Below are 16311 nucleotides of genomic sequence, written 5' to 3'. Positions count from 1 at the left end.
GTTTCAATAACAGTAAAAGCTAGTTTTTGTTCTTAAACAGTTAATCTGCTTTTTAATTCTTAAATGAGATTTGTAGATAAATGCAATTGAAGTGTTTTTTCTGTTATTTACTTTACATTTCCCTTTTTTGCATTTAGGTGTATGATAGCTGATGAGGTAAGTTCTTTTCCATCTTCTTATATAATATCCCTTTTATTACTGTTAACCTTGTTAAGAATGTCTCTTTTGGGGGGAGTAAAGTTCTATGAATGAGAGAAGTATTATTATTATGCTCATTAGATTAAATGAAAGTGTCAAAGTAGGTAAGTAAAAGTTGAGATTGAGACTGCCTGGTTTAAAAGAAGATATGAACCAACTGTTTTTAAAGGTCTATTTTAATTGCTTATTGTGGATGTTAACACTCCTCTCCTGAAAAATCATTAAAATATATTTTACTTTTAACCAAGTCAGGCATCTACACAGTGACAATCTTCAGCTACAAATAAACATTCTTAAACCGAAGTGATGTCTGTTTTAAACAGTTGCATATATGAATCTATCAATGCAGCAGTGCATGTATGTAATAAAGTAATACATGATTCTCAGATAATGAAATAATGATTATTTGATTTCTTAAGAAAATGTAAATTCTTTGTGTGATACAGCATAATGCGCTTGACTGACTGAGTAACCTATCATATCATTTGCATCCTATTTCTTCAAAGTAGCATATAAAGTCAAAGCAGATTTTTTTTCTTGCTTGTCATAGTTGGTTGTGCTTGCTAAGTCATTTGTGGAGGTAGGGGCATTAGTCATGACTGTATTACTCAAATACACATAATTATATTTTAATTTCTTCGAGTTTCTAAAATATAACGTTGTGACCATCCTGTGAGTTAACACCCCACTCCCAATAAATAGAGGGCTCTCTACTTTAATCTTAAAAGCTATGGAGAAAATATGGGGAGAAATTGCTTTTTCCAGAATGAAAGATGAACAAATGTGGGCACTTGTGTATCAAATAGGGAATAGGGCTGCTGGCGTTCTCCAGCCCATAGCAAGGGTCCATGTGATAAAAGTGATAGAGGTGCAAAATCTTATGGTTAGATTTACTCTCCCTTGGGATCCCAGTAGGTTTTGCCAAGTAATATTTTTAGGTCCCTTTCACTGGTGCGTCTTTGCCATGAGAGAGAGGCCCCTTAGGGTTCTGTGAACTTACGAATTCAAAAGGTACTTTGCAGTGTGACCAAGCTCCATCTCATTTATATTGAAGGAGCTACAGCTCAAGCACTTCTATTAATCTCAACTTCAGCATTGTGTTCTGGGAAGAAGCTATCCTATAACTGGATCCAAAATCATGTAGAAGTCAAAGTGCATCAATTGGAATCTAAAGAAATTAATTTTCCAGGTTTGAGGCTTATGTGTGATTTTTGTTTTTGTCTATGTTAAATTACTGGTAGATAGCTAAAAATTCAAGAAGAAACTACTTTAAGAAAGATATTATTTAAAAAAATCAGTTTCTTCTCTGCACATAGTTCAGTACTTTACCTTTTGGTGCTGGTTTTCTTCTTTATACTGTGAACCAGTTGACTCACTCACGTCCTCCTCCTTTATCTTTTTATTGCCTACCTTTGGCATGTACTATAAATAAAATTATTAACTCAGAATTGTAATGAGGATTATCTATGATTTGTCTTAATTATCCTGTAGTTATAATACAAGAGCTATCATTCAATTTATCTTATTTGTTGTACTGTTGTTCCTTACTAATTTAACTTTAACTTCCATTTACTTCAATTGTTAAAATATTTTTTATAATTTACACTACCATTAATTTTTCCCCTTCGGTGTCCACTTTTTATAAATTGTGCAATCAATACTTCATGTAACACAGTATTATTATCTACGTATATTGCAGTAAAAATTGAAATCACGTAGAAAGTTAGATATAAAAAATACTCCTTTTTAGAAAGATTTGCGGTATGAAAGCAGTGTTGTTAGCATACTTGAGGCTGTTATACTTTTACTGTCTGTGTTAAAAAACTCTACATTGATAACTGAAGAAAGTGCTTTCCAATTAATATACCTTCGTTATTCCCATGCAGTGTTTTCATTTCCACGAGCTCCCAAATTAACACTAATCCAAAAATAAAATCTATTCTTGGCTTTTTTATAAGATTTGGCTTTTTTATAAGATTTTTACACCAATCATTCATCTTCATTGCATATTTTGTTGTAGATTTTCATCAAATCCTTACACCATTCTTCTATTCTCTAATCTATTTCAGAAATATTTTCATTTCAGAAAATGGCGTCAAGTAGCTTTTTCATGTCAAATTAAGGATTTTAAAATGCGGTTAATTGACTAATCGATGGAATTTCCATCGACTAGTCGATAGGCAATTCCACATTCCTCCTTTGAAATGGAGGAATGTGGAACTCTGTGTACAGACTGGGGCCAGCGGGGGCTCTTGCGCATTTCAGAACTGTGGAATCCCTTGCTCACAGTCCCCTACTCACAGCCACTCTCAGTCCCCTGCTGACTCCGGGTTCCACGCGGCACTTCCCTGGAATCCGAGTCAGCTGGGGAGTCCGCAGCTGATCCCGGGTTGTGGGGAAATGCTGCGGTGAGCCCGGGTCAGCTGAGAGTCCCCAACTGACTCCGGGTTCCGCAGCAGCTTCCCCTCTAAAATGCCACCTCCGCACATTTCAAAGGGGAAGCTGCCATGGAGCACGGGGTCAGCTGGGGAGTCCTCAGCTGATGCTGGGTTCTGGGGAAATGCCACGGGGAGACCGGGATCAGCTGGGGAGCCCCCAGCTGACCCTGGGCTCCACGGCTGCCCTTTTGAATTGTGCAGAGGAGGCGTTTTAAAGGGGCAGCCTACTCACAGCTGATCTGCATATCAGCTGTGCAGCGGCTGCTTTGGGGTTTCAAAGTGGCAGCGCCACTTTGAAGTACCCCTTCCCCTCCCTTTGCTGCCTCTATCTCATTTGGCCAAGCCCTATTACGAATATTTCATTCTTTTAAACTGTTGTAATAAAAATCAGTCCTGCAAATGTGTTGCTCCTCTTCAATTTCTCTGTTCATATCTTTCTGGAATTGCGTTGCCCAGAAGTAATGTGGCTATTCCATTTGTAATATCACCAGACTTGTAGATGAGGGATTATCATCTTCCTTTTCTGTGATATAATGTGTCTGTATATGAAACACCAAATTTCATTTCATTTTTGCTATCCTATTCCATTACAAATTAACAGCCCATGTACTGTTGCCTTAGGCCTGTCAATAGCTTTGGAGGACAAGGACGTATATTTCCATTCTCTAAGGGTATGTCTACACTACCCCGCTAGTTCGAACTAGCGGGGTAATGTATGCATACCGAACTTGCTAATGAAGCCCGGGATTTGAATTTCCCGGGCTTCATTAGCATAAAGCCGGCGCCGCCATTTTTAAAAGCCGGCTAGTGCGAACCCCGTGCCGCGCGGCTACACGCGGCACGGGCTAGATAGTTCGGAATGGCTACGTAGTTCGAACTATCTGTACTCCTCATGGAACAGGAATTATTTGGGTAAGCCCCCTTTAGCAATGAAAGGAGGATGTGCACATTGAATGTGCCCCCCTCCCCACGGTAACAATTATTTAAACTGGGCTTGATAGTAAATAAAAGTTATTTTATTAAGTACAGGCAGTAGGATTTAAGTGGTAATATGTGAGAACAGGCAGAGCAAAGTAGATTACAAGCTTAAAGTAACAGAACACTTAGCTAATTCTACACGAAAAAAAGTTGTTACAAATTCATTACAAACTCACTCTAAAAGTGTTCCTTTTCCAGCTAAGCCTTCAAACCAGGGACCTTCCCTTTCCCTCAGGTCTCTGGTTCATTGTAGCCAGACAGCCCCCCCTCCCCATCTCATCCATCTTATTTTGCCTCTCTGAGGTTCCTGAAGCATATAGGACAGAGAAGGAACAATAAAAAAATCAGCATAGCCATTAAGCTTTGATCTGCTTTGATGCGAGATCAGGATATGCGAGTATGCCCGGCTGGCACCCATGTTGATTCGAACACACACACAGTACCTGGAAGAGGAATTTCCCACTGAGAAAAGAATGCCCAGTACTTCCAATTTAGTTATCTCTCTTACAAGTGTAAATTAAGTTCACAACTCCCTTGTAAGAACTGGTCTCACAAAAGACAGACCAGCACCATTTGCATGACAGACAAGAAAGAGAAATACGTGACCCCATGGGTATAAAAATAGGACCAGCAGCACACTCACTTTGAGTGTCATTCCACCCTCTACCTGCTGGTTGGGTTAGGTGTTTGACCTCCTGAGGTTCTATGGGGACGCCCACCTCATATTTTCGTCTTTCCTAGGAATTGAGGGACCGGCCCTGGCCTGACACGCTGGAGTCGAGAGGCACAGAAGGGGGTAAAAATTGTACCTGGATGTGGTCCTCTGTCTTAAGTGTACACAGACTTTGAGCTCTTTAAAGGTTAAGCTGTTACTTGGTACTATTATTTCTGTTTTTCCTATCTTTATCTTCTTTGTAACCATTTTTAAGATCTATATTTTGCTAGCAGTTAAGAAATAGAACAATAGCTATTGCAACCATATGATTTATAAGCTTCCTCAATAAACCTGTTAACTGTTTAAGCTTTAACCTGACTCCTTCAGTTGCTGTAACAGAACCAGGCACAATTTAAAAGAACTTCAGCCGGTCTTAAGGGACAGATATAGGGAGAGCTTCGGCGTTTGGATTTGTGTCACTCCCAGGTGGCAGATCCGTTGGGGCACTTCTCAGCCTCCCCCAGGCTGCCCGCTGCAAAGGAATCACAGATTCTAGCAGCTAAAATCTGAAGTGTAATAATCTCTCCCTGCAAACTTATTGGGGCACTCGTCAACCTCCTCCAGGTTGCCCGCTGCAAAGGACCCCGGTCTCAGCAGTTAAAGTCTTGGGTGTATAGTACACACACAGTACAGGAAGAGCGTGGGCGTTTGGATTTGTGTCACAACCAGGTGGCAGAATCCACTGGGGCACCTTTCAGTCTTTCCCCAAGGCTGCCCGCTGAGAAGGAATTACGAATTCTAGCAGCTGAAATCTAAGGTGTTATAAGCTCTCCCTGTAAACTTATTGGGCACCCGTCAGCCTCCTCCAGGTTGCCTGCTGCAAGGGACCCCGGTCTCAGCAGTTAAAGTCTCGGGTGTATAGCACATACACACTGCCCTGACCGTCGGCTGACATTCATTCCCCTGGATGTGCCATGCCAGCCAGCCAAAGACCAAGACCTGCTAATTTCCTATTGTTTTAAAGGTTCCCACTTCTGCATGGGAAGTTACCTGGCCAGTCCCTACTAGTTAGGAGTGTTGTGATGTCCAACATAAATCTCCCTTGCTGCAATTTGAGCCCATTACTTCTTGTCCCATCATCAGAGGCCAAGGAGAGCAATTTTTTTTCTCTCCTCCTTTTAGATGCTTGAAAATCACTATCATGTCCCCCTCAGTCTTCTCTTTTCCAAATTAAGCCCAGTTTCTTTCAGTCTTCTCTCATAGGTCATGTTTTCTAGACCTTGAATAATTTTTGTTTCTCTTTTCTGAATCTTTTCCAGTTTCTACACATCTTTCTTGAAATGTGGTGCCCAGAACTGGTCACACTACTCCCATAGAGGCCTAATCAGCGCAGAGTAGAGTGGAAGAATAACTTATTGTGTCTTGCTCACAACACTCCTCTTAATGCATCACAGAATCATGGGTTGGTTTTTTTTTGTTTGTTTGTTTGGGGTGTTTTGTAACAGCGTCACACTGTTGACTCATGTTTAGCTTGTGGTCCACTATGACCCTTAGATCCTTTTCTGCAGTACTCCTTCCTAGATCATCACTTCCCAGACTGTATGGGTGAAACTGATTGATTGTTCCTTCCTAAGTGGAGTACTTTGCATTTGTCCTTGTTACACTTCATCCTGTTTACCTCAGACCATTTCTCTAGTTTCTCCAGAACATTTTGAATTTTGACTCTATCCTCCAACCCCTCCTAACTTGGTATCATCTGCAAAATCAATAAGCATACTATCTACAGTACACCAGTATCTAAATCATTGATGAAAATACTGAACAGCACCAGTCCCAAAACAGACCCCTGTGGAACCCCACTTGTTATGCCTGTCCCCATGATTGTGAACCGTTAATAACTACACTCAGAGAACAGTTATTCAGCCAGTTATACACCCACCTTATAGTAACCCCATCTGTGTTCTGTTTCCCTAGCTTATTGATAAGAAGGTCATGTGAGATACATATCTGAGCTGATCATGTCTTTACTGTGGCTATTCACATAGCACTGATTAAACTTCTGAAGTGTTGTTGCACAATGCGTTCAATCCATGGGAAATCCAAGCAGAATTTTTTGGGGGCCAGTCTCTTCCTTGGTTGGTCAAAATATCTTGCCATGGATCTGAAGAGTATATTCCCAGGTCATTACAATGATTTATCTTAATTGTTCCTTCAGAAAATATTCAAATATTTTGGTATTTTTAATGTGAGCCTTAAATTCAAGACCTTAGGAATTCACATCTGCCATCTCTTACCTCCTTTTAATGTACTGAAATCTACTGATGTAAAGTACTATATGACAAGTAGGTGGTATTATTACTATCTCCAATGTTGGTGGCTCATTTGAGTTGGGATTTTTATCCTTACAATGCCATATTTTTGTGCTTTTTCATGAAAGTTCCTAACATTGAGCCTTTACCTTTTTCCACCCTACCAAAGTTTACCTACTGTGAGTTACATGGGCCTCATTTTGAATCCCTGGTATAGTATGGGACCTCTGAGCCTCTTCTCATGAAAGTAACATGCCATTTTGTTGACTTGTGTGACGGGCTGTGCATATCCCGCACTGAATCAGGTGGAGTTAAAACACTATGGGCAGAGGAAGTCTCGGCCCTTCACACAGACCTGAAATGCTCCAAATGCTGGCACAGCATAAAAGGTAGTAGCACAGCTCAGTCTGAGAAGGACCTCCAGCAGAGCCATGCTAATCAGAGACCCAGACGGTGAAACCCAGAGACCCAGGTGACTGCCTCTAGCTACCAGCGCCAGAAGATTCCCAGGGAGGATGGCTGCCGGGGAAATGGATGATCCAGAGACCAATGGAATAGAATGGAATGGATCTGCACAAGTGCTTGTAGGAAGTGACCCAGAGAGGGTGTCGGAGTGGTATCTCTCACCCAGGCAAGCTCAGCGTGTTTCAGTCGAAGTCCCTGCTGAGCAAGTGGTAGAACACTCTGTCACTCTCAGGGCTCTGGGTTGGGACCTGGTGGAGTGTGGTAGACCTGGGTCCCTCTACTGGGGTGGCTGCAGTCCCACCACTTAGGCAAAGTCAGTGACTTAAAGGGTTACCCCATATTGACTTTGGTCGTTCGGCTGTGCTGCCCTGTACCAAGAGCTACTCCTTATTGACTCTGGCTATTAAGCTGTACTCCCCTGACCTAAAAGCTACCCTATTAACTTTAGCTACGGTGCTGTACTACCCTATACTGAGGATGGATTTCCACAGACAAAGAGAAATTGCTGATGATTTGGCAGCTGACCAAGCAGTGTTCACACCCCTAAGTATCCTCCCTCCAAGGGACCCCATGTGCATACACCGTAACAGCTAGCTATGCCAAGATTGAACTCTAATTAATTATTGATTTACCTAATGTTTAAGTTTAGCTTGCATTACATTTACCTCTGTAACTTCTGTTAAAAACTAGTAATTTCATGTTAATCAAAAGTCTGCTTGTCATCTTTATCTGTCAGTGTTTCTACTCCAGAAGAGGTTTTACATAATATTTAAATTACACTCAAATATATTGAAAGCTTAAAATGTTATTTCTAGGATCCTAAAAGGATTGTGAGCCATCAAGAGCACTTTCTTCTATTGGATCAAGGGCTATATTTGTAAGGCATACTAGCAAGCAGGAAAACCTATAGATTACTATGGCCAGTAAGAGACATGAGCTCCCTTCTAGGAAGATAGGACTGAGATGATATTATCAAGCATATAGCACTTGTTCCAGTATTCATTCCTTCATCAAATATCGTCTGATGGAGCCATCCCTCTGTTTACCCCACCCTCTCTAAATGGCTCTTAACCAAAAGAGTTCAAACTAGGCTCGTCAAGTAAACCCATTTCACTACAACAGTTTATTGTTTTTTAAATATTTTTATTGTGGGAGAAGAAGGCATTTGAGAAAGGAAAAACTACTTAGTAGTAACTTTCTATCTATTCTTCAATCAAGTCTTCCTCCCTTTTTCTTACAGTTGCTTAAATTTGAATTTTTTTTTACTTGATTTTAGACTGAGATATAGGGGCTGGATTGTTATATCTCCTTATAAATATTTCTGAAAGTTTGTTTGTTTGTTTGTTTGTCCTGAAAGATCTCCGAAACGGTAAGAGCTAGAAACACAAAATTTTGATCAGACATTACTGATTTTCTAACTTAAATAACTGGATTGGTTATATCTCAAAATCGGTTTCCCCAGTTCCTCCAGAGCCTCAATTGGACCCACTGATAATTAGCTTTTAGTAGCGCCTGATCATAGGCATTTGCTGGACTCTTCTGTTAAGCGTGTCACATAAACTGCAACTATGAGATCCTTTCTTTCTGGCTACGAATTAAGTTATGTTAATTTTTTAAAGTAATATATAAGAGAAAAGTATTTCCAGTACAATATGCTATGTTAATGTAATTGACGTAGTTCATTTATCATGCTTTTTACTATATTTTCCCCAGGCGATGCCTGGTATTTCTGCTAGTATAAAATATTTGCAGTCCATTCTTTACTACTTGCCTCCAGTAGGTGAGCAAATATGCTTGCTGTTATGGACTCTCCCTTTGTGGGATGAGAGAATAGGAAGGACGTCAACAAATTGAATTAGACATGTTATTCTCCCTTTTCTGACATTACTCCATAATTAATAAGTTTCTTGTGAACTTCAAAGGAATTGCCCCAAATCTATTGAAGAGCTGCTATAGATAGAGTTCTCATAACTGCATTGTCAAAGTTTGAATTTTGTTTGGTTTTTTTCAGAATTATTAACTGAGTCATCATCTAGAAAAACGTATTGTGATCTACAAAATGGGAGTACATTTCAATAGCCAGCTTATTAAAAGGAAAATTTTAAATAGTAATTTTAAAATGTTTCTGTAAACTTCTACGGTATTGATGTGACAAATCTAAATAAAAGCTCAGACTGTTGCACTGTGCATCTAAAATACATGTTATAGATGTATATCTCTACTTGTTTGCAAAAAAACCTCAAACTTGAGAACATATTTGTAACTCTATTTCTCTTAAATATAGTTTAACCATAAATTGTTTTCCTACCTATTTCATCTTCTAATTTTTACAATGTAAAGAAAAATATTATCTGCATACTGATTAGATATTATTCCATGTAAAACAATCAAATACAATTTGAGCATTATATAGAAAACTCATTTCCATAAGTGGAAGTGAAAACATCTGGAAGAATTGTCCAATTGCTCCATATATTTTCTTTGGGTCTTTTGGTATGTCAAAATGGTGAAGATTTTTGGCCTCCCCTCCTCTACTAAATTCATGATGTACCTTCTCCAAAGCCTATTGAACTCACTTGGAGCATTTCTGTCAGTTTTAATGTGCTTTGGATCAGGCCCCAAGAACTTTTGGCTAATTTATTTTGAATTTATATTCATGAATTGAAAACCATACTTTGCAGCTTCTTTCCACAACGCATTAGCTTGTCCTTTCTCCCCCTTTCTTCCTTTCCAGGTCTGTTTTTCCCCAAGCCATTTTTTTAATCCATCCACTTAGGGCTGTTTTGAAAGGTGTGCAATTCATATTCATCTTTCAAATGCAGATAATGACTTTATTTTTTCTCTTTGTCTTTTTTAGATGGGGCTGGGGAAGACAATCCAAGCAATTGCCATTTCTTATTACTATAAAGAGGAATGGCCTCTCTTAATAGTAGTCCCTTCATCTCTTCGGTACCCTTGGATTGATGAGTTGGAGAAATGGATTCCAGAACTCTGTCCAGGTGATATCAGCATCATTCAGAACAAAACTGACACTGGGTGAGTAAAGTTTCTTATTCTTTCCCAAAAAAAGTCTGTTGTGATTTGTTCAGAGAATGCCTGTAATAGTACATGCAATTCACATAATCTGGCATCTAGGAAAGCACATGTAGTCTTGTGCACAAGACTGGGAATTAGACAAAATGGGTTTATTTCAGGCTCTACCAAATTCTTATGTGATCTAAAGAAAGAAAATTAACTTAACATCAGTTTCCCCGTTACAGTCAAGCTATCTTGCTTTCTTATCTGTTGATGCAATTATAAAATGTCTTTCTTGGGCAAGGAAGGTTGCTCTTTCTGATGTCTGGAAAATGCCAACAAGTGACTTGATTGCTCATCGAGATCTCTAGTCCAGATGGAACCACTAGCTTCCGGTTGTAATTATTCAAAACATTTGCACCCTTCCTTGCAATGATGAAATATGTCCAACATAAAAAATAAACTAAAATATTTGCAAGTGGCAGAGTATTACCATTGGATTTTACAAGTCAGTTAGCACTAACAGTCAAGTGAGATCAGCAAGAAACTGGTGTCAAAAGCTGTGCTTTCACTCTTAAGTTTAGCTATTTCACTTGCGAAGGCATTGGAGCACTTGGTGCTTCATTGCAATGCTTTGATGATGATTGGTATTTATCAGAATTCAGAATGTGGCAGGTCAGACCTGGTGTCTGGAGTGGTAGCAATCTGACCTAGTGGGCATTGTGGTGTCAGCCAGGTCAGGACTCGGAACCAAAGGTTGGAACCAGAGTCAAGATTCAAGAGGAGGTTAGAACAAAGCAAGAACAGAACTGGGAACAAGGCTGGAGTTGGAATGGGGATAGGAATAGAGCTGGAGCAGTCAGAGGATTGTATAGTCTGTCACTGCTATCAGGCAGGGAGAGTACCAAGCCATGAAGTGATATGAGGCAGACTGAGCTGCTATTTCTACTGAGAGACTCTTATACATGCCCTAAGTGTCTCTAGACCCACTGCTGGGTTGTAGATTGGGTATAGGGATGACTCGCAACATCAATCCTGAGGGTGAGGTGTGAACCTGCATTAAGTCGAAGATACCATGTTCTACACAAACCATGCCTCATCTAAATCCCAACTCTTGACTAAAAATAGGTCAAACCCAGCTTTTGTACCAAAGTCACATCTGAAAGTTCAGGGTGCTGTTGACCAATGACCTGAATTTGGAGAGTTTATAGTTTTGAGTAAAATATAATCTATTGGTTAAATATGCTTATAGAAATAATAGACATTTCTGAATCTGTGACAGCAAATAGAAGGACCAAAATGTATTTATTAAAAATAGTCTTTGTGATCAGTTTTAATAGTTAACTGTTAAGAGCTTAGAGTGAGGTGTAATGGAAGTTAGCTTGTACATGACCAAAGATTATGATATGATAGATATATGTGCTCCACTGAAGGTTGTGTAACTTAGTAATATGTATCTTGTAATAGTTTAGTAATGTATCTTGTGATAGCCAGATAAGCCACACACAAAGAAATGGTAACAGCTGGTATATTAGTTTACGAGGAGTTAATATAACCCAGTTGCTATCTAAGATTTAACAGCGACAAAAAAATTTTGGGGTTTGGTTTATAGAGAATTCAGCTTTAATTTAATTTAAAATCAAACCAAATATATTAAAAATTTTCTTACCCTTTTATTAAAGATTTAAAAAGAAAAACAATCAACCATTTGAAATGTAAAGCATTAACTATTGCTTTCATTTTCACAACGTTCCTTGTTCCTTTTCCATTTATCCAGAGAGAGTTTTTAGAGGGAAAATCTCCCTTGTTTGACAGTCTCTTCAGTGGTATTAAAGATGGTACTAATTGGCCTTTGGGGGTAAAAGAGAAGTCAGCTGAGCAGCTGAAGTTGCTTTTGTCACTGTTAAAATCCAATACTGTTTCATCCTAGGTGGTGTTTGGGATTCAGTTGGAGTTGGTAGAGGTTGTGATATCATGTGGGTCCTTTTCTCTGGTCTGGTCTGGATGACAATCTCAGGATGAAAAGGGACAGGGGATCCCAGAAGAAGGTGGGGTGTGGTAGGCATGATGGTTAAGTTCACTCCAACAGCCTGTTTTCCAAAATCTCTTTCTTTAAGGACCCACAAAAGGAGTGGTAGACAGAATAACCCCCATTATTTTGTCCACTAATCAGGCCTAATTTCTGAAGCTCCAATTTTGGTTAATTCAGTTCTGGCTCCGTGCTTTTCTTGTTTGCAAAGCATGATCTTAACACAATCCTTGAGATACATTAGGTCTTTTTACTTAGATGACATTGATCTTTTTGTTTGTATAACTCTGAGAATCTGTGGATATCGTCAGCTAATTTTTGAGAATATGGATGTGGATACAAATTTTATATCTAGAACTTGGAAATTTTGAAGCTATTTGCTTTTTATCAAGGGGTAACTGCATCTGTGGATATTAATCTGCAGCTCATTTTTGCGGCTACAGCTGTGGATTCAGATACAAATTTTGTATCCACACAGGACTCTGTTTGGACTCTTGCAGTCTTTTTGTCTCTCTTTTTACCTTATCGCCTCATTTGTGACATAACTCATTGTGGCATCTTGTGAACTTTCACTTTTCACATTTAAGCTCATAATTAGGGTAAATCTGAAGGTCACATTTAAGTTCATAATTAGGGTAACTCTGAAAGCCACGTTATCACAACACATGTTAGAGACTATTGGAAACTAGGGCTAAACACACTGACATACTAACATTAAGAAATGGACTGATGCAAATGATTATCGGAAATATAATTATGACAAATCAGAATACCTCATGTTCAATCATAACCCTAAAATGGTCTCCTGGAATACAAGAGATGAATAGGGAAGCTGAGACATGATCAAATTTCCTAATGTATGTGGGTGGAATGAAAAAGGTGTGAAAAAGATTGTGAAATTGATGTCTAGTTGGGAAATAGGAAATGACAGTGTAGGCGACTTCCAAAACTGTTATCCCTTTTGGAGTGCTCTACTAACTGTTTCTTCTGTCTTTGTTTCTAAGGATCTCCATCAAATTGCAAGTGTGAACAGTACAGGAAACCACTTTACTATATTTTTCTTACATGTATTAATTTTTTGTGATATCACTTACGTTTGTCCATATTAACTCACCGTCATAAAATTTCTGTGTGCGCTTCACCAGCCTTAATTCACTTTAAGTAGATGTCTGAATGTGTAGCACATCTTGCCAGTCAAATAGTTGTCTTACATAAAAAACACGCTTGATGCTACTGAATTCATCAACTGTACATTGGGAGCTTGTGATTGTCATTGGCAACTTTGATGTATTGTTATGCATCAGTGTTTAATGTTATGTGTAATATATCCTTCTTCTCTAGATGTCTTAGCAGGTTTTATGTCCCTCTGGGATCTCGTATTTTATTTATTTATTTATTTATTTATCTATTTATTTATTTATTTATTGTTTTAAAAAATATTTTAAATAAAATAAATATCTGTTATGAAAATGTGAAGTGTGTATAGAACTTCTCTGTGTAGTTTTCCAATGTTGCTGATATTTGAACAATTGATATTATATAATTTGGACATTTAAACCAGTAGGTACAGTAGTTGATTTTACAGATTCAGTTGTAACTATCCTCATGCACACTTTCTTACTGGAGATGTTTCTGTAACATTCCTTCAGCATATTTATTTTTTCTTCTTTTCTGGGTTAGTCTTTTTATGATAAATTAGTAACCAACCCCCCGGATTTTCTTTTCTAGGAGAATATCAACTAGCAGAGTGACAGTTTTGGGTTATGGCCTGCTAACTACAGATGCACAGACATTAGTAGATACTTTGTACAAACAAAATTTCAAGGTAGTTGTGGTTGATGAGTCTCATTATATGAAATCCAGAAATGCAACCCGCAGCAAGATTTTGTTGCCAATTGTACAGAAAGCTGCTCGAGCCATTCTTCTCACTGGAACTCCTGCTCTAGGAAGACCAGAAGAGGTATTAAATATATCCTTTTTCAAAAGGATGATGGTTCATTCATGAAATACAACATTTTGTTAAGCCTGAACATCTATACATATTATTTTATGCACTTATTACAATTACTCTATGGGACTATCAGAAAACAAAAGAAGTTGCTTAATTTTGTGTTGATTATATTGAGATTTTATAAAATATATTTCTGTATTTACTTTTTCAAGCATACCAATAGTCAGAAAGCTAGCCTTCAAGGAAAACTGATCTATAATGTATAATTTTCAAGGGGCAGTGGTGCTCATGCTTTGGGCTTCCCCTTTAAGGTGGCAGGCTCCAGCCACAGGGCTTTAGGCTCTGGCAGTACACCAGTGAACTGTGTGACATTTGGCTCTATCCCCATCCCTCTGGCTTCCACTGGCTTCCATTGCTCCTCTGATACCTTCTCCCTCCCCCACTCTGTGCGCCATTCTGCTGGCTCCTGCTGTCTATTCCAACTCCTCAGCCAGGGCTTAATTTGTCACCAGGTTTGTCGAGGCTGAGTAAGTCAGCTGTGAAAAGTGTTACTAACAAACATACAAGTATCACTTTTCACAGCAGACTTGCTAGCCAGATAAAAAACAAAATGCCTTTCACTTTCACAATAGAGCTTGCACTGCAGTGCTTGTATGAGGTGAAATGAAAAATACTAGATTTTTCTTTTTTTAAATATAAATATTTGATATAAAATTATACAAAATAAGCATTTTGTGCTCTGTGTTGTAATTGAAATCAGTAATTTGAAAATCTAGAAAACAGAAATATTTGAATAAACAATATTCTGTTGTTAATAGTACTAATAAATCTGTGATTAATTGTAATTAACCTTATCATTTAACAGCCCTAATTATGTTTACAAGGCACTCCAGGTTCTGATATTAAATATTTTAGATTATTCCTCTGCTCCCCTACCCCATTTTCCTGAGGACCTCAATTACATTTTTAAGGTTACTCTGACACACCATCTAGAAATTCAGTTTCATGGGCTTTCCACAGATGTTCTCTCTGAGAACATGAAGTCTCCTATGTAATGTTTTTATTGTTTCAAGTTTTGTATTTATGTAATGTAGCTTGTAGAAAAGGGAAGACAAATGATTGATTAAATGAAGATTGTTTTTAAAACATTGTGCTTGAGCTAAGGGTTTGGAGAAAAATCTGGTTAATGTTCATTTATTTATATTTGTGTCTGTGTGTACAGCTTTTCATGCAGATTGAGGCACTTTTTCCAAGAAGATTTGGAACCTGGAATGAATATGCAAAACAATACTGCAATGCTCATGTCAGGTACTTGCCTTTTTATTTCTCAGTTAACATCTTGTTTTTTCATGTTGTGATAAATGAGAAATCCTGATAAGAAAGTAATTAAAAGTAAAACTTACTTTAATAGTTGGTTGCTTGTTGAAGCCATAGGTACAGAAATAGCCTAGAGCCTTCAAGCAGGAGAGCCTAAGGGGCAGTGGTTCATTTGTGCTAGGGTTGAGCCCCAGCACTTCTAGGCTTGGGAATTCATAGCTCCAACATCCTCGGGTTGCTTCATGAGTTATGAATGTAAAAAAATTGCTTGAACCCCAGCACCTTTTTCGTTACAAATTAACCATGGCAGAAGCATGACACCGTGAAAGGCTTTCTTGTGCCCTGTGAAATGCATAAGGATCATTTTTGTGGGCATGTAGCCGGCTGCTATTGGTAAATTACTTTTAACTAGCCTAGAACATTTTCTCATTAGTTGTTTTAAAATGTATTGGATTGTTTTTATAAAATGTAAATGCTGATGATGACTGTTTTGTAGAAATATTAATGTGTTAAAACAATGGTTCCCGACCGCCGGTTCATAGACCAGCAGTGGACCATGAACCCCTGCCTGCTGGGCCACGGCACATTGCCATGCCATGTGCCCAGCTGCTAATGAGCCCTTCCCACTGGGGTTCCCCAGAAGGTATGCGCTTGCACATGCACAAAAAATTTTCCCCAAGTGGGCCAGCTTCACCCTGGTCCCAGTTCCAGCTCTGGTGACCACTACATGGTGCAGCTGGCGGGGCTGCATGATGAGCGGCTGCAGCACAGCGGCCAGGACCAAGCGCCATGTGGAGAGTGGCTGCCCCGGCAGCCAGGGACAAGCACTACGTGGAGAATGGCTATCCCTGCGACCCCATTCTCCTCCCTCCCCGCTTATCAGGAGCCTCTGCCTGACCCTCCCAGCCAGTGCACACACCTATTATCATTATGCATTATTAGTATGCATAATAATT

At 38.9% G+C, this 16311-nt stretch overlaps 1 protein-coding gene across 1 annotated transcript in view; it reads left to right on the top strand.

The window, feature by feature from the left end:
• The window catches only part of ZRANB3 (zinc finger RANBP2-type containing 3), a 124610-nt gene that overhangs the window by 40513 nt on the left and 67786 nt on the right, over positions 1–16311 (top strand). The window contains exons 3-6 of the mRNA XM_075933286.1: positions 138–156; positions 9901–10079; positions 13816–14047; positions 15261–15346. Of these exons, the coding sequence (XP_075789401.1) occupies positions 138–156; positions 9901–10079; positions 13816–14047; positions 15261–15346 (516 nt within the window). The remainder of the gene's footprint in view (positions 1–137; positions 157–9900; positions 10080–13815; positions 14048–15260; positions 15347–16311) is intronic.

The sequence above is a fragment of the Pelodiscus sinensis genome, chromosome 7 (assembly GCF_049634645.1).
Source record: "Pelodiscus sinensis isolate JC-2024 chromosome 7, ASM4963464v1, whole genome shotgun sequence".
Classification (NCBI taxonomy): Eukaryota; Metazoa; Chordata; order Testudines; family Trionychidae; genus Pelodiscus; species Pelodiscus sinensis.
Note: the sequence above shows the minus strand (reverse complement) of the source record. Positions and strands in the feature narration are given on the sequence as shown.